Source organism: Guillardia theta (assembly GCF_000315625.1).
Source record: "Guillardia theta CCMP2712 unplaced genomic scaffold GUITHscaffold_102, whole genome shotgun sequence".
In the NCBI taxonomy this organism is placed as follows: domain Eukaryota; class Cryptophyceae; order Pyrenomonadales; family Geminigeraceae; genus Guillardia; species Guillardia theta.
In genome coordinates, this window is record NW_005434572.1 from 88,064 (window position 1) to 105,406 (window position 17,343).

The following is a 17,343-nucleotide window of genomic DNA, read 5'->3' on the forward strand; positions in this document are numbered from 1 at the left end:
GGTAGGCACGAGAAACTCTCGGGACACAAAACACGAATGGAAGACTGTGAACAAGTACGTTCCTGAAGTTCGTCGACGCTAAGTCATTACACGTGCTACTTTACCGACTGTGCCAGTCAGTCCTCCGTCTCCTTCCCATCCCCCTCCGTCTCCTCCCCTTCCCCCCATGTCATGCCAATCCCAGAGCTGGTCCTGCCACCGCATACTCACTCGACACGCAACAACCTCTCCTCCTCCTCCTCCTCCTCCTCCTCCTCCTCCTCACCTTGTTTCTTCACGGGGCTCTCCTGCATGGCCTTGATGTAGCCCTGCAGCTCACGAACTTCTTCTCTCAGCTCCCAATTCTCCTGCGCTCTCTCTCAATGTAAGCACATCGCAAACTCGCACCAACCTGCTCCAACTTCGCCTGCCGCTCCTCCAGCTTCTTTCTGTCGCTCTCACCTCCCCCTCCCGCTTGACCCACGGCAGCAGGAGCTTCTCGCTGGTGGTTGTGAGAAGAGGAGGCGTCGTGAGACTGCTCGAGGAAGAGGCAGAGATGCTCGAGGGAAGCCAGTCCTCGCTGATGGCAACAAGCCTGCAACCTGAAGAGCATGTCAAGACAATAAGACAAAGCCAGCACAAGCCCAAGCACAAGCCCAAGCACAAGCACAAGCACAAGCACAAGCACAAGCAAAAGCCCAAGCACAAGCCCAAGCCCAAGCACAAGCCCAAGCCCAAGCACAAGCACAAGCCCAAGCCCAAGCACAAGCCCAAGCCCAAGCCCAAGCCCAAGCACCAGCAGGAGCTCAAGCACAAGCACAAGCACCAGAGCTAGCTGGCATGGCACCAACCTTTCTGTGACGTTCTCTTCGCTTCTGCGCGTTCTCGGGCTCACGTCATTTCTCAGCTCATCGCAGGCCCGCCTCAACGCTGGCACTGCCTGCTGGAGCCCGACGATCATCTCCTCGAGGTTTGGTTTCCTCTCAGGCGAAGCTGAAGGAGGAAAACTTCAACTGGAGCAGGAGCAGGAGCAGGAGCAGGAGCAGGAGCAGGAGCAGGAGCAGGAGCAGGAGCAGGAGCAGGAGCATCAGGAAGAGGAGGTATGTGATGACCGTCAGGGCAGCATTGGCTGTAGATGGGCTCGAGAGCGAAGCAGATCTTCTCATGCAAGTCCACGTACTGAGATTTTGACGCCTCCAGCTCAGTTCTGCGTCGATTTGTCAAGCAGAAGAGGAGAAGGAGAAAAGAGGAGAGGACAGGAGAGGACAGGAGGAGGAGGAGGAGGAGGAGGAGAGGAGGAGAGAATGAAAACATGAAGCAGGAGAGCAGGAGAGGTGCGGAAGGTCCAACTTGTGCCGGCGAACTTCGATGTGCAGCCCCTTGTTCTCGTACTCGAGCTCCTCATTCCTTCGCTTGAGGAACGAGATCTCTTCGTTCAAGTTCTTTCCCAGGTCTCTCAAGTTGTCGATCTCGTTCTGCAGCATCTTGCTCTCCTTCATCACTGATTGTATCTGCACCATCTCCTCACCGACTGCACCTCCCTCGCATCGCTCCTACCGCCCTGTGCTCAAAGTTCTGCACTGCGCTCTGATATTTCTTTGCTGTGCTCCTACAGGGGGAAGGGATCCGGTCATGCCATGGAGGACGAGGAGGTTTCGAGTACCTTAAGTCCTCCAACTCCACACTCATCGCTGCGTTCTCCTCCTGCAACTTTCTCCTCTCTCTCTCCGCCTCTTCCTCCTTCGCGCGCTGCTGGACCTCCTTCTGCCTTCTCCCCAGCGTTACCGCATGTCCTCCGCTGTCTCGATCGGGTACCTGGCAGCTTCCTCGAGGTTCTCCATCATCTTCTGCTTCCAGGACAATTCGCTCTGCCAGCAGGTCAGGCGGATGGAAACGTGACTTGTCAGTCTTGGAGGGAGCGGCATCACTTGACAACTTGTAAGAGCAGATGCAAGATGGTCGGAGAGCTCTTGGAGAAGAACAAGGCAGTCGGACTTGAGAATCTGGTAAGAACAACTACAACACAACACAAAGTCAGTCAGGCAGCACAACACTGACAGAAACACGTCCGAGCTCTCCACCTCGCTCTTTCCATTCCCTCAGACTCCGCCAAAAGCATGTCGGTCCAGAGAGAGATGCATTCATCGATGATCGTAGAGAACTCCTGGTCCTTGAGATGCGAACACTGAAGCATCCAGTCAGTCACGTCACCGACCTCTGCCGTTCTGACAGCAACGACACCTTCTCCTTGCACAAGGTGAAGAGTTCCAGCATGTGCCGTCGGTCAGCGATCTGCTCTGACGCCATGCGCTGCAGGCTGACTTGGATGGAGCCGGTATGCTGCTGCTTCAGTCAGCTCACGCGCGCGCTAGAGTCAGAGTTCCTTGAGGACTGTGAGTTTCACAACGCTGCCAGGCACGTCGCTGCCGACTTGGAGTAGGTCAGGGAGAGCAGGAGGACAGGGAGAGGGAGCGAGAGAATGTGCGGGGGCAAGGAGCAGGACGGAGGGGAGGAGGACGAGGAGGAGGAGGACGAGGAGGACGAGGAGGAGGAGGACGAGGAGGAGGACGAGGAGGAGGAGGACGAGGTCGAGGTCGAGGACGAGGATAAGGTCGAAGGGGAAGGGGAGGAAAGGAGAGGATAAGGATACCGAGCGCGTCAAGGATGGTGTTGGCGTCGACTGGTCGTTCGTCAACCTCGATGATGGTGTCTCCTCGCTCCAGCATGTGCGAGTTGAAGGCAGGACCCCCCACAACCTGAACACGCGCATCAGGAAGAGGAAGAGGCGGGGCAGGGGCGAGCATACCATGCTTTCTATCGAGCATCCGTTGAGCATCATGCCCACCTATCTGACGTGTCAGGAGGAAACAGAGAGGAGGAAAGATGGAGAACGAAGGGAGGAGGAGAGGTGAAGGCTTGCTGTCCCTCCCTCACCGTCGACTTGGTAGTGAAGTGCTTCGAGTCCTTGGACACGTCGGTCAACACTGAATCCTCTGATTCCAACCTGAACCCTCTATGTCAACGTCGATGTACAGACACTTTGTGTTTCATTCTTGCAGCTCGAGCCTAGTCGAGCTCGGACAGCACGAGGAATGGTTCCTGCTTCATCCTACACCTCGACGGCTCTGAGTGAATCCCTATCCCTGTCCTAGTTCTAACAAGATCCTCTGCAGACAGGCTACGTCAGTTCCTGCAGACTTTGACTGTGACAGGGATTCTGATGGCAGTGTTCATGCCACGGATACTACTGCGTCAGACAGAGTACCAGAGTCTCTCTCCTCTGCTCTCTGCTCTCTGCTCTCTGCTCTCTGCTCTCTCCTCTCTCCTCTCTCCTCTCTCCTCTCTCCTCTGTTATACTCCAAACATGATCTCGTCTCCTCTTCACTTCTAAGAGCTTCCACCATGATATCCCCATCACCTCATACGATTCTCTTCCGCTCCCATCAAATTTCCTTCTGACATCTTGATTCGAGACGTGTTCCATGCTGTTTCACATTCCTTACCTCTTTCTCATCTCTTCGCACTTGAGCATGACCTGCTGGTACCATGAAACCTCCGCCATCGCAGCCATGTCGGGCACCTTGGCCTGGCCCTTCCGTTACACAAATCCAACTGTTTCCTCACTAACAGAGAGGAGGCTGAGGCTCCGAGCCTCGCCGCGCGCGGCCGCGCGGCCCGATGATCGGAACCAGCGAGTCACTCACACGGTGAGCTCCGAGAGCCATCGGCGGCGTCCGACCGTTCAGCCTCCAGTGACCCTTCGAGTCGAGCCTGAGGCTCGGTGACGCCGCCGGCTGCCAGCGCCGGGGGGGGCCGAACGGGGGCCTCGGGCCGGCCGGCGGCCGGCCGGCCTGGCAATCATCGAAACATCAAGGCTTAGAACCGTTCTAAGCGGGTCACCGAATCGTACGGCGTACGATTCGGTGCCCCGCGACTCAGTCGAGCCTGGACAGCGGGCGGGGGCCCGCTGAGCCGGCGCCCCGGAGCCGCCGCTGCGGCCCCCGCGACCGGACGGTACTACTAGTGAGGCTACCGGGGGATCCGGGCACAATGATCCGATGCCAGATGATCACAGGCTGGCTGCCTTGAGTGAGGTTGATCAGTTGGCAAACGCCGGGCCGCCCCGGCGCCCCCGGGGCCACAGTGACCCGGTCCCCGGGGCCGCCCGGCCGTCCGACTGCCAGCCTCCGGCCGCGGCGCGCGCAGCCGCCCGGCCCCCGCGCCCCCCCGGGCCCCGGCGCCCCGGCGGCGGTGCCAACACTTAGCCTGCCGCCGGGCCAGTCCGCGGTGGCCTACCGGAGTCCGAGGCTCCGGGCTCCGGGAGTGCCCCGGACTCGACCCGTGACCGGGTCGGGCGGCCCGGCCGGCCCCGCGCCGCCCGGCCGCCGGGGCCCGGGCTCACGCCAGACCCTCATACTGGACAATTTTGGGTCCCCTACCCTCTCTGCTATCACCATTAGATGACCCCACTACCCCCAATTTTCCCTGCAAACACCTTCCTAAACTAGGTACAGCATCATTCACTACCCTACCCCCTCACATTTTTATTTGTATTATTGCTTTTAGAGACCAACAGGACCACCCCCACCCCTCGGCAATTCTGGGATTATTGTCTCTCAGCTACTACCCCTACCCAACACCACACGACTACCCCACCCATTTATCGTCACGAAAAAGACACTTGTGGCCCATTTTGACTACCCCATTTGCCTACCCACCCCTCGCACCTACCCCCTTGTTGAAAGTACCCCCATAATCTCATATCATCCACCCCCTCCCTCTATTCCCACAATACGTCACCCACCCACCCCTGCAATCGTCTCCTGCCTGGAAACCCACCCACCGTCCTCCACCCTCTTCCCTCGACCACCCCCATTTTGTACATTACACACCCTCTGTTCCCCATTACTACCCCAACATGCACACACCCCTACCCCTATTTCTCTGGCTTTTCACCCTACCCCACTTTTGGCCTACTCACGTCCTCGCCTCCTATGCCGTGACGTGAAGCGGCTGGAGAAGGGAATGCGAGAGGAGAGGAGGAGAGGAGAAGCGGGAATGCAGGGCCAAGATGACGAAACTCAATAAAAAATGCAGATGATAGCGATGGAGGATGAGAAGAGCAAGCAGGGAAAGCGGGATCCACAAAGACAAAAGGATGTTTGGTCGAGGAGGGTGATTGAACGCGATTGGACGTCTCGCACGTTGGCAATGGAAGCAAAGTGGATGAAGTTGTTGATGATCATAGCACAAGAATACGATATATTTTCAGTTTGGTGTGAGGCTAAGGCGAAGAGCCGGAATAGAATGTTGACACAGAGCAAGATAGTGACGGATAGATTTATTTCCAGAGGTTGATTTCAGTGATGGTGGATGGCAGAGAGCCTTGCAAGCATCTAGCTTTCAAAACCTCAACTAGCTTTCACAAGTCAACTTGTTCCATGATGCTTCTATCTCCTTACGTGCGATACGATGTTCGCATGTCTTTGACACTCCCCCAGCCCTAGTCTATAGCATGACATGTCATCATCACTCTCTGATGGTAGTATCAATTATTCAAGGGCGGCCCATCATTCTTTGATGCTGTTCTGATCTCATGCCACCACCTCTATCTGATCTCATGTCACCGCCTCTATCCATCTTTTCTTCTGTTTGGATTCCATTCATGCCTGAAGTCATGGAATCTTCAAGATAGCTTCCTCCTTGCAACTGTGTCTCCTGGTCTGGTTGCTTTGTTGAATCTAAGTCGTGCGTGTTTTCTCGTCAAAACCGTTGCTTGCCCTTGTGCCTTGTAGGCATTGATCCGCTATCACAAAGTTGTGCTGGTAAAGGGGAAAGATAGTTTGAAATAGTTTTCAACAGCGTGCACTCTGAACCTCATACGACTCAAACAGTGACGAGGTGTGACAGAAATCTTCGCAGGGTCTGCGTGATATGGAAAACGCGCAAGCAGAATTGCACAGCTCTCCAGGATCAGGTGGTACAAGGATATGATCTCCACCCACTTTGACTTGAGCATGAGCAGAACATGTCCCTTCCCACAAGCGCCTTTCTGGACTGCTGAGGGGTTTCGAAACAGGCTGGCATGATTTCAAAAGGTCCTGCCGTTCGGTTACATCCAAGTTGGAAGTTGATCATTGGTTAGGGAAAGAAAGCTTGCTTGCAGAAGAGTCAAATCATTCCTTGAGAAGAGTATAGTCGAGCACGGAGATGTAAACAGATCATCGCTAATCTCTGCATTCCTAAATTCCCCTTGGCAGGTTTCAGAGAAGCCTTTTGATTTGCCCGCTGATGTACGATGTACGATTGCTGTAGCTGCGAGCCCTGACGGTGAGGCTGATCTCTTGGTTGTGAGCAGGACACTCACGCCCGATGGCTGGCAGGTGCTTACTTCGCCACGTCTCATGGGGACCACACCATCAGGATCATCTCCGTACTAACAGGGCAGACAATTGCTGTCCTAGAGGGTCACACCCGCACTCCCTGGACTCTTCGCTTCCATCGGCTGCAGTCGAACCTGCTGGTCTCAGGTTGTCTCAACGGAGACCTCAAGGTATGGGACATCCACACACAGACCTGCCTCCGCTTCGCCTCTCTGGGGACCGAGCGCGTTACCTCGGTTGCCTTTCACCCGGAGAAGTTTCTGATCGCTGCCTCGTGCGGGAGGGAGCTATTCTTCTGGGACATCTCCGTTGAAGATTCTCGGCCGAGGAAAGTGTTCGAGACGAGCATCGGGATCTTGTGTATCTACTTCCACCCAAATGGCAAGTGGCTCCTGACTTGCGAGGTGCGGTCCTTGGAGTCGTCCAACAACAACAACGGGCAGCAAACGACCTCCCCTCACTTCTGCGTGAGGCTCCGAGACCTCAACAACGAGCTCCGAACGTTCAACTCTCTTTCTCCGTCTGTCCCCGAAGGCGACTTCCTCCGTGTCGTCCTGGTGTACAGCGAGAGCGGAACCTGCATCTCTCCCTGTGGTCGATACCTCGCCGTCTGCTTGCCGGGACCCATCGACGGCAGGAAGAAGTTCGTCCACGATGCTCATCAGATCAGCCGCATGCAGAGCGAGCAGAGCGCCTATCAGAGCTCGAACCTCCTCCTGCAAGGCACTATGGCGCACGTTGCCAACGTCGAAAGGGCAGACAACCCAGCACAGAGCGCAGGAGAGGACGCGAACGAGATGGAGGAGGAGCCCCAGGGCCCCATCGCTCACTGTGACGGCAAGTGCCCCCTTTCCCCCTGACGCCTCACTTGTTTGCTTACAACAAGGTCCTCAGGATACATCGCCATCATCTCTCTTGTACAGTCTACCTTCGCGCAAGTCTTGTGAGGAGTAGCAAGACACAACATCGTCGCCTGACAGCATGACACCTCCAGGTGTACAGCTCCCATATCCAAGAGCGCCAAGATCACCTGCATCCGTTTCTCAGCGTCTTGTCAGTACCTCCTCGTAGGATACGGCAAGTCGACGCCTCTCACTCCCCTTCGTGACCGTTGAGCAGGGGGGCGAGACATGCGGCCTGTGACAGCCGAGAGGCTCAAGAGGGGCCTCGAGCTGTATCGCTTCGACAACGAAGACAACAACAAGTCAACGGACTATGCGCTCAGCCTGGTCTTGCTCCTTCTTCCTTCTTCCTTTTTGCTACCGCTGCTCCTTCTCGTCCTGCCTTGCTCGGGTTCCTCTCTGTTTCTTCCATGCAGACACTACTCCACTTTCTTCTTCCTCTCTCCCGTATTGACTCTCTGAGTTCGCTTGCTCCCCTACTCACCAGTTCCGGCCACGCCCCCCTCTCTTCCTGCTCCTCCTCTCCTCCTCTCCTCCTCTCCTCTCCTTCTCACTTTCAACTTGCAGGTTCGTGACTTCACCTCATCCAACGACGTCTTGAACGCGTGCGAGTGGCAGCCCGTCCTTGGTGGTTGCGTGCTCTACGGTGAGACCTCACCTGTTCCTCCCCAGCTGACCACCAGCAGGCACTGACACGGGAAGAACCGTAACGCTGTCGTTTATCAGGGGGACGGAGAGGTTCCAGTCCAGCTGGAGTGGTAGCTGGGGAATGACTGAGATGGCAGGGAGCCGGACGATCCGATGAGCCGGTCGCCCAACGCGGCAGATGAGACGACGAGGCTGTGGGTGCCTCGTCCCCAGGGTGAGAGCTCGGGTTGTAGCTGGGGAGGTTGACCGGCACGGCAGGGAACTCGTCGGGGAGCGAAGAGACGACGAGCGCGTCGAGCAGGATGGCGCCGCAGGTTCCAGTGCCAGCTCAGCCCTCCCCTCCTGCAGGCATGTGGAGCAGAGGAGCCCCGCACATCTAAGGAGGCTCGCAGCAGCATGAGAGAGGACGAGGGGCTAGGGGAAGGGGGAGAGAGAGGGAGGGAACGGGGGATAGCGATGGGAGGAGGAGAAGTTGTGGAGGTGCTTATGTGCATTTTTTCGCTCCTTAACTTTACAACATGAGAACATCAACTGCCTTCACGGCTCCTCCTCGCTCAGCGATATCAGCTCGTGCAACATCCTCACCGTCGAATCGATCATCTCCTCGGCATTGTCCATCTTCAACTGGAGGAGGCGCGTCAACCCAAGCTGTCCCCCAGCTGATCTCCTCACCTTGCAAGTCTCCAGCAGGGCGCTGACCTCGAAAATCGTGGTGACCACGTCACATTCCTGCGCCATCTCGCTATGTAGAGCATCTCGCTGGATCCAGAGTCACCCTCTTCCATCATCCTCTTCCCCTCCTCCTCCTCCTCGCTCCTCCTTCCCTCACCTGATTCTGCCGGAAGTCCCTCATAGCCAGGTGCCACTTCTCCTCCGCCATCAGAACCGGCAGCGGCAACTTGCCAGCCCATCAGCCAGTCGCGCACGCGCTCAGGCGCTCACCTGATTCCCGTAGATGACCGTCTTGGTCGGCCGCCCGCGTCCTCCCCCAGGGATCTCCTTCTCCGAGCTGACGACCTTGGAGGCCGGGTTCTTGGGCAGGAGATAGTCGACGATCGTCAGCGGATTCCACGTCCCCTGGAGGCAACACGGTGAGTGAAGGCAACCATGAGGACGAGGACGAGGACGAGGACGAGGACGAGGCTGAGGATGAGGATGAGGATGAGGATGAGATGAGGGAGAAAAGAACAAGAACAGGATGGAGAGGCGGATGTCTCACCAGCAAAGATTCACTTTGCTTCTCGCTTTGCTGTGACCGTGCGGAGTTGAGCTGAAGGAGGTCGAGTCAAGCGAGGAGCAGGGCAGGTTGCAAGTTACCGAGCCCAACTCTTCCTGCTTCTTCACTTCGGATCTGAGGTCCTCCAGGTCGACCTTCTCTTCCTGCGGAGGATTCCTTGCGGCCTGAAGAGCGAGTGCGATCAGAAGATGACATTTGAAGCGGTCAGAAAGTGAAAGCATGTAGGGAAGGGAGAGAGAGCGCAGGGGGAAGGGGAGACGGAAGCAGGAAGAGGGGCTGGGAAGGAGCAGCAGGAGGAGGAGGAGGAGGAGGAGGAGGATGATGATGAGGGAACGGACGGGAGAGCCGATGGTGGGGAGGAAGGAGGAGGAGGAGGAGGAGGAGGAGGAGGATGCTACCTTGAGTCTCTCAACATTCACCCTCAGAGTTGCCAAGATCAGCCTAGCAGCGCTCCGCTGATTCTTCTTGTACTGCAACCTCGACTCATGCTTGGTAATCACCTGCAGCCCAACTCAACGGCCCTGACACGATCGCACGAGGGCTGCCACACCCTCCGCTCCCTGCTTGACAGCTCCAGGCTCGACTGGACCAGGTTGATGGAGATGGCAATCATGATGAGGGCGCTGAAGGAGGCAGAGATGGCGACAAGTCTCCCCAGTCGGGTGCTCGGGTACACGTCGCCATACCCGACCGTCGTCATGGTCACTATGATAAGCCATATGCTGTTGAAGAGGTTGCGCAGCGGGCCCTGTTATGAAAATTTAGAAGAGCAGGACAGGAAGAGATGTGAACGCAGATGAGCAAGACTTTTTTCAGAGAAGCAAGATGATGATGATGAGATGATGATGATGATGAAGGATTTGGAGAGCAGGAAGGAGGAGGAGGAGGAGGGAGGAGGAAACAGCAGAAAACTGACGGTGGTGCTGATCAGAGAACGGGGAAAGGAGCGAGACAGCGACTAGGAGGGGGAGGTCGAGAAGGTCTGACCTCTGCCGTCGGCCTTTCAAACATCATCATCATGTAGCTGTAAAGAATAATCTGCAGGAGAAACATACTGATGACCGCCGTCAGGGACTGCAAAGTTGGGCATGTAAGTCATACGCTGCACCAATCACAACCACTCACTGTCGACATGGTCGTCCGAATCAGGAACGAATCGTTGACAAGCGTCTTGTTCAGAGCGCAGAAGACGTCGAAGTCATCAGTGTAGATGTCCTGGATGCAATGACTGGGGCCCCAAAGGTCACCAGGAGAAGTCAGAGGCAACTGGGGCTTACGAGAAGTATCGGGGAAGGAAATAAATCCGCAAAAACATGAGGCTCAGCAGCACAACCTGCCATGTCTCCTCGTCACCAGCGAACAAACCCTCACTCTCACATTACCGAGATCGAGTACACCGAGTTCCTGTTCAGCCCCGCGTCGTGTACGGAAAACGTGATGTCTATGAAGGGATAGGGCTGTGGGAGCAAGATGAGAACGTCTCGGATCAGCTGCCCCCAGAGGTTCGCCCCCTTCAGCGCCCTGACTGAGAACCCTGCAGGAGGACGGAGAGTTGTGAGCTAGGACGCGGAGGATGCGACGGCTCTACCTGGAGCGATATTGCATCCCTTGAGACGCATTACACACAGCTCAGCATGGTAATACTGCCACAGGTAGTAGAAGGCGATGGCGGTTGAGACCATCTGGTCGCGCAAGTGAGGGGAGGGGAAGGGAGAGGAGGCGACTTACAGTGGTCAGTTCGAGAGAGAGCGACTGGAAGGAGTTGGAGTTCTTGAAGCCATACCGGATCTCGTTAGCCCAGACCGCACAGATCAACCCAAAGATGGTCGTAAAGAAGAAGTTGCGGCACATTGTCTTGCGGTACTCCTTGTAGTAGGTGATGCCCCGGTCTGCATGGTCCGCGAGGGTGCCGGTGTTGTTCTGGATCGCAGCGGCAAGTGCCAGCCAATCGGAGATCGGAATCCTTTTCTTCCCTCCTTGAGTCAAAGTCGAGACTCCTACAAGGTCAATATCTTTCAGCCCGAGCTGCTTCAGTGATTGGACATGCGACAGGCTGCTCCTCTGACCAACGGAGGAGGAGCATGTCCGTTTGAACCCTGAGAAGCATCAGGCACAAGAAGCGATGCTCATGCACAGACCTCTGGATACTCTGCTCGAAGGGGGTCCCTCGTTCCTGTTCCACTCTGCTGTGCCATCTGACCTCCTCGATTCGGCGCCTGGTTCCAGAGGGGTAGGGTTCATCTTTACTTCACTTTCAGTCTCTCACGCCTTCTGCACATCATGTCATCTCTTCAGTCATCGGCCAGCTCTAGCGGCAACCCCTTGGCACTACAATCAATCCACGTCTGCCTGTCCTGTCCTACAACACTGAGCACACATAGGAAAAGATTTTGATCAGCCAGCCAAGCTGATCAAGTGAACAAGAAATAACTAACCATCATCACTCCTTTTCTCCATCTAATCTCTCTCCGGGTTCATTCTTTCCTCCGATCAACCGCTTAGCAACTAGATCCTTTCTCTTCCCCCTAGCCTCGTTTCCATCCTCCCCTGCTCTCTCGAGGTCGCACTCATCTTCAGCATTCACTGCCACACATGATCGCTGATGCTATCAGAGTTTCGCCTTCTGCCATCTCAGAATTGCTCTTCTTACCGCTTCACTTGTCCATCGATTTCTCCCAACCAGCCGCTGGCGCCATGATCTATTTCCGGGTGGCCCTCATACCACACTATGTTCACCCCTACCCCCTCAATCCCCTCCCGACACCCTTGTTTTCTGAGGACTACCCTCAATAAACCCTGGACCCCCTATTATTCTGTTGACTACCCCACCCATGAAGAATGCCTTCGCCCTCATCCCCCACATCACATCGATGAGTGGCTGTATGAGGGGTCAAGGAATCAGATGGGGTGGGGGTGAGGAATTTGCTTTTTGCCCCAGGGTGGGTGTATTAAGTACCCCCATTTTCCAATTAAATTTCCTAACGCAATAACCCACCTTTTCACGATGATTTCCCAAGTGTGGGGTGCTTGGCGAAGAATGAAGGGTCCACACCTGAGGGGTAGGGGGGTGGTCTTTTTTTCCAGGTGCACGAGCTCGTGGAAGCAGCTCAGGCCATGGCAGCGCGTCCTGTCGTGTCGGTCATGTCGGCGACGGAGGAGGGGAAGAGCGTCGGCTCCCTCCCCCTCCCCCACGTCCTCCTCACCCCTATCCGTCAGGACATCGTCCACAGGGTTCACACCAACATGGCGAAGAACAAGCGCCAGCCCTATGCTGTCAACTCCAAGGCCGGTATGCAGCAGTCTGCCATTTCGTGGGGAACTGGTCGTGCTGTGTCCCGTATCCCCCGTATCTGTGGTGGAGGAACCCACCGATCCGGCCAGGGAGCCTTCGGTAACATGTGCAGAGGTGGACGCATGTTCAACCCTACCAAGACCTGGCGCAAGTGGACTGCCAAGACCAACACCAACGAGAGGCGTGTGGCTGTGTGCTCTGCCCTCGCTGCTTCCTCCGTCCCAGCTCTCCTCATGGCCCGCGGTCACCGTGTGAACAACGTCTCTGAGGTTCCCCTTGTTGTCTCCAACGAGATCGAGTCGTACACCAAGACCAAGCACGCCCTCGACCTCCTCAAGCTCATCAAGGCCATGGATGACATCGAGCATGTCAAGGACTCCAGGAAGATCCGTCGTGGCAAGGGTAAGATGAGGAACAGGAGATACGTGCAGAGGAAGGGACCTCTCCTCGTTTACGCCAACAACAACGGCATCGAGCAGGCCTTTAGGAACATCCCCGGCCTCGACATCGCCTGCGTTGATCGCCTCAACCTCCTCAAGCTTGCTCCTGGTGGTCACCTCGGCCGCTTCGTCATCTGGACCCAGTCCGCCTTTGAGAAGCTCGACAGGTGGCTCTTCTTTCCCTGTTCCCCTCCTCCGTTTCCTGTTCCACCTCTTGTCACATTTCCCTTGTCATCTTCCTGCTCCTCGCGCGATCTTCAGTTGTCTTACTGAGTGGCAGCATCTTCGGATCCTACGACAAGCCCTCGGAGATCAAGAAGACCTTCACCCTCCCCCGCAGCATGATGACCAACGCCGATCTCGCTCGCATCATCAACTCCGACGAGATCCAGTCCAAGGTCCGCACTGCCAAGGCTGGCTTCGCCAAGCCTTCGCGCAAGAGGAACCCTCTCAAGAACCTCGGAACCATGTTGAAGCTCAACCCCTACGTTGCTCAGGTGTGGAACCTCCTTCCAACCTTATCCCTTTTCCGTCCTCTCGTGCCTCATGCTGTTGTCGCTTTTCTCTTATCCTCAACCTCCGGCTTCTCCCTCAGCAGTCTGACATGCTCTACAGCTCAAGCGTGCCGAGAAGGCCAAGAACCTGGTCGGAGAGGCGAAGAAGAAGGTGCTCAAGCCCAAGGTCGCCGCTGGCGTCAGGAAGGCCGCGAAGAAGGGAAAGAAGACTTGCGAGATCAAGTTCTGCGAGACCCTCCGTGCCGACCCCAAGACTCCCTGCGCTGCTTTCCTCGACTCCTACAACAAGGTCGAGGAGACCCTCCCCACCCTTGGCGGTCAGTGAGCTCTTCTATCTTATTAAAAACTACAGCGGAATGTTGTGCTAGTCTGATGAAGTGGCTATGAAGAGCGAAGAAGGGATGAGGGGAGGAAGGGATGAGGGGAGGGAAGGGAGAAGGGGAGGGAAGGTGGATAGTATGTATGAAATGGTATCATATGACACTCGTGACGAAACTTCTGGATGACGGAGGAAATGGGAGCTGAGGTTTTAACATGACCTCGATTGAGGTCTGGAATGCCGGTGGCAGACTGAGAAGAAGCGAACTGAAGGAGAGGGAGGGAGGCATGGAGAGTGGGAGAGGAGGTTAGGGAGGGAGGGAGATAGGAGGGGAGGAAGAGAGAGGGAGGGGAAGAGGGAAAGGGAGTGTGGTTTGTCTTGATCTGCATGTACAACAAGAGCTACACGTACATGAGCAGCCTCCTCTTCTTGTAGCTGCTGCCTTATCTCCTTCCTTTGCTGATCGTCTTCTTCGGGGCACGTGCTCGTGCCATAGCCTGGCAACCATGTCACCTACTTTCCTCCTCCTCCTCCTCCTTCCTCCTCCTCCTCCTCCTCCTCCTCCTCCTCCTCCTCGTCTCTCACCTCTGCCTTCTTTCTGTTGCCCTTCTTCCCTCCCTTAAAGTTTCGGTTGCCCGTGCGGATCGTAGCAGCTGAATCCTTCTTCATGCGCCTGATGGTGCACGTCAGGTACAAGAAGCAGGTGAATAGACAAGCGCAGGAGGAGGAGGAGTGCGAACAAGTAAGGAACAGGAGGAGCGAGATAGGATAGGGAAGAGGAGGAGGAGGAGGAGGGAGGGAGGGGAAGGAGAGCGAAGAGGAGCACCTATCCACAATCTTGACTCCCTTCTTTCCAACAGACACTGATCCTTTCTTGGCAACAACCGCCACCTTCCTGGGCCTCTTCACCGCCACTCCCTTGTCGTAGAGCTTCTGCAGGGCCCTCATCTTCGCCTTCTCCGAGATGTCTCCGTCGTTGGTGATCGCGTCAGCCTTGTTGTTGAGCTTCTGCATCGCCCGGACGGCCTTGAGCTTCTTGCGCGCCTTGGCCTCCATGACCTTCTTGATCGGGCGAGCCGCGATCTCCAGGTTCTTCCTCCTCTCCTCCGCGATCATCTCCTTGGTGATGGGCAGCTGCTGCTTATTGAACTTCCTCTCCTCGTCCTGGAACCACTTGGGCGCCATGTGCCCGTCGTTGAACGTGTAGCGGTGATAGCACGCGTCGATCAGCTCCTCCTTCCTGATCTTCTTCTTCAGCAGCAGCGACCCCAGCGCCCCGATCTCTGCCTCCTCCTCCGAGTCCATCGACGACAGGTCGCTATCGCTCATCGCCACCTCCTCGAAATCTTCCTCCTCCTTTCCTCCTTCCTCCTCCTCCTCCTCCTCCTTCCCTTTCTTCTGGGCTTTCTTCGGGGCCGGTCCTATCGCTCCTCCTCCTCCCGAGCCGGAAGCTTTGGATCCCTTGTTCCTCTTCTTGCTGGGGCAGCAGCAGCCTCCCCCCCCTCCTCCCCTTCCTCCTGAGCTGCCTCCTTGTCTAGAGCAGAAACGTCGATCCCACTGAAGATAGGCTGAGAGAACCACTTGAGGGCCATGGACTTCTTCTTTCTCTCCTTTTCGTCCTCCTCGCCGTCCTCTTCGCCGTCCTCCTCGCCGACCTCCTCCTCCTCGTCTCCGCCCTCCTCTTGGCTGTCATCGTAGATGTCTTTCGTCATGTCCGGGACAAACTCGTCGAGGTCCTCGTCGTCCAACCCGCTCTTCCTCTTCCTCTTCTGCTTCTTCAGGTTCACTCCTCTCCTCTCGCAGTAGCTCTCGTAGAGCAGGTCCATCTCCTTCTCCATCATCTTCATCCTCCTCTCCTCGTCTGACAGATCTTCATCCTCCTCCTCCCCGTCGCTGCTATCCGTCACCTCGTCGTCCCCGCTCCCTCCGTCCATGGCGTACTTGTCTGCCTGATCCAAGGAAACTTCAGACTCCACCATCTTGGTCTTGTCGTTGAAGGCAAACAGCCCCTGCTCCTCCTGCGTCTCCAGCTGATCCCCGACGATGTCCATCTTGAGATCGATGCGGCGCTGATGTTTAGCCTTCTTCTCCCTCTCCTTCCTCTTCCTCCTCTTCTCTCGCGCCTGCGCCTTCTTGTTCAGCTCGCTGATCTCGCGTGACAGCTTCTCCTCGTCGTTCTCGTTCGCCTCCCCCTCCCCTCCCTCCTGGCTGCCCTCCGTGTCGCTGCTCTCTTGCTCCTCCTGGATCACTTCCTTCATGCTGTCCCTCCACCTGAGCAGCTTGCGGAAGTCTCCCTTCCCCAGCACGCGCAGGTCCTTGCAGCACTCCTTAACCTCCTCGTTGGTCTTCTCGTGCTCCAGCAGCTGCTCGTCTACTTCATGCCCCTCCCGGAACACGATCTTGTTGTAGTCTGTCAGGACCTGCAGCGCATCCTCGTGGAGAACAAACTCCTCGGCTGAGATCTCCTTGTACAGCATCGTGATTCCTTCCTCATAACCGTCCCTGTGCCTGACGTTGAGCTTCTTCTGCTGCAGCACGTTTGCCTTCTTCGCCGGCCCATCGTTGACGTCCTCGAACACGTTCTTCGGGTCCAGCAGCTTCGGATCGATCTTCTTCGGAGCCAGGTATCCCAGGCACACCACAAAGATCTCTGCAGACTCGTTACGAGACGCCTGCGGCTTCGTGGCCTCTACGCGCTTGAAGAGCTGGTTCAGAACCCAGATGAGAGAGTTGTAGTCTGCCGATCGGAACACTTTGGTCACGAAGTTTCCTCCGGGAGCAAGGAAGTTGGTAGCAAGCTTCAGAGCCTGAAGCGTCAGCTCTGACTGGCTGTAGGCGTCCTTGGTCCAGTTCGCTCCCACGTTGGGCGCACCATCGTTGAGGACCAAGTCGACCTTCCAGGTCTTGATGTGATTCTTGATTGCTGCTTTGCACTTGTCGGTTGTGATGTCCTCCTGTCCTCACGCCATCAAACACAAGACAATCCTCCTCCTCCTCCTCCATCTCTCTCTCTTCCTCCTCTCGTTCCCCCTTCCCCCTCCCTCCTCTATCACTCCCTTCTCGCCCCTCCTTCCCCCTCCTCACCTCTCCCTCCCTTCCCCTCCTCACCTCTCCAACCCTTCTGCCTCTGCCTCTCACTCTCCTCCTCCATCTCTCTCTCTTCCTCCTCTCCTCCCACCTGCAGCGCGATGACACGCTTGATGGGCTTGATGGGGCAGAGATCGACGCAGAGAATGATGGAGGAGACAGGGCAGTTCTTGGCGGCTACTTGCGACCATGATCCTGGAGCACCGCAGAGATCGAGAACGACTTTCGCCTTGCTCAGGAGGTCAAACTTCTTGTTCAGCTGGATCAACTTGAACGCTGCTCGAGATCGGTACCCCTGCTCCTTGGCGAGATGATAGAATTTATCTGAGGGCAGCTCGTCACTAGCCTCCTCTTCAACTATCTCCCCCTGCCTTCCCCCTTCTCCTCCCTCTTTTCCCAGACTCCGCGACCTCAACTCCTCAAAAAGTCCACCAACACATCTCCTCCGATCAATTTCTCCTCTCGTATTTTGTCCTTCCCTCCTCTTCCCTCCTCTCCTCTCCCCTCCCCTCCTCTCCTCTCCCCTCCTCTCCTCTCCTCT

General features: G+C 56.4%; 6 protein-coding genes across 6 annotated transcripts in view; 3 read left to right on the forward strand and 3 right to left on the reverse strand.

Annotated features, from left to right (window-relative positions):
* The window catches only part of GUITHDRAFT_116905 (hypothetical protein), a gene marked incomplete at both ends in the record, with an annotated part of 2,827 nt that extends 2,745 nt beyond the window's left edge, over positions 1-82 (forward strand). Inside the window, one exon of the mRNA XM_005823805.1 lies at positions 6-82. Coding sequence (XP_005823862.1) covers positions 6-82 — 77 coding nt within the window. The remainder of the gene's footprint in view (positions 1-5) is intronic.
* Positions 83-169: 87 nt separating this feature from the next.
* On the reverse strand, positions 170-3,550 carry GUITHDRAFT_116906 (hypothetical protein; the record flags this gene model as incomplete). Its single annotated transcript, XM_005823806.1, has 16 exons — positions 170-192; positions 266-347; positions 392-972; positions 1,092-1,186; positions 1,330-1,490; positions 1,537-1,588; positions 1,643-1,747; positions 1,795-1,847; positions 1,908-1,995; positions 2,061-2,164; positions 2,221-2,319; positions 2,384-2,409; positions 2,630-2,735; positions 2,786-2,824; positions 2,914-2,983; positions 3,483-3,550. 16 exons carry the CDS (start codon positions 3,548-3,550, stop codon positions 170-172), a joined length of 1,752 nt encoding a protein of 583 aa, XP_005823863.1.
* Positions 3,551-6,361: 2,811 nt separating this feature from the next.
* GUITHDRAFT_48381 (hypothetical protein) lies at positions 6,362-6,673 on the forward strand (the record flags this gene model as incomplete). The annotated part of the gene is made up of 1 exon (XM_005823807.1): positions 6,362-6,673. A coding segment is annotated over one exon (312 nt), but the record flags the coding sequence as incomplete, so codon positions are not given.
* Positions 6,674-8,449: 1,776 nt separating this feature from the next.
* On the reverse strand, positions 8,450-11,390 carry GUITHDRAFT_116908 (hypothetical protein; the record flags this gene model as incomplete). Its single annotated transcript, XM_005823808.1, has 14 exons — positions 8,450-8,536; positions 8,585-8,671; positions 8,742-8,810; positions 8,855-8,989; positions 9,132-9,182; positions 9,230-9,313; positions 9,548-9,649; positions 9,700-9,897; positions 10,275-10,377; positions 10,427-10,482; positions 10,532-10,683; positions 10,738-10,831; positions 10,878-11,245; positions 11,288-11,390. The coding sequence occupies 14 exons, from the start codon at positions 11,388-11,390 to the stop codon at positions 8,450-8,452; spliced, it is 1,689 nt and encodes a 562-aa protein (XP_005823865.1).
* An 863-nt stretch (positions 11,391-12,253) lies between these two features.
* On the forward strand, positions 12,254-13,754 carry RPL4e (large subunit ribosomal protein L4e, cytoplasmic). Its single transcript, XM_005823809.1, has 3 exons — positions 12,254-13,048; positions 13,162-13,378; positions 13,497-13,754. The coding sequence occupies exons 1-3, from the start codon at positions 12,291-12,293 to the stop codon at positions 13,719-13,721; spliced, it is 1,200 nt and encodes a 399-aa protein (XP_005823866.1). The 5' UTR covers positions 12,254-12,290; the 3' UTR covers positions 13,722-13,754.
* Positions 13,755-15,964: 2,210 nt separating this feature from the next.
* Positions 15,965-17,127, reverse strand: GUITHDRAFT_58549 (hypothetical protein; the record flags this gene model as incomplete). Its single annotated transcript, XM_005823810.1, has 2 exons — positions 15,965-16,669; positions 16,894-17,127. Coding segments are annotated over 2 exons (939 nt in total), but the record flags the coding sequence as incomplete, so codon positions are not given.
* Positions 17,128-17,343: the final 216 nt, after the last annotated feature.

Coding starts and splice junctions, on each gene's coding strand:
- RPL4e (XM_005823809.1), top strand. CDS start 12,291: ATGTCGGCGACGGAGGAGGGGAAGAGCGTCGGCTCCCTCCCCCTCCCC. Junction 13,049..13,161: donor GCCTTTGAGAAGCTCGACAG/GTGGCTCTTCTT, acceptor ACTGAGTGGCAG/CATCTTCGGATCCTACGACA. Junction 13,379..13,496: donor TCAACCCCTACGTTGCTCAG/GTGTGGAACCTC, acceptor CATGCTCTACAG/CTCAAGCGTGCCGAGAAGGC.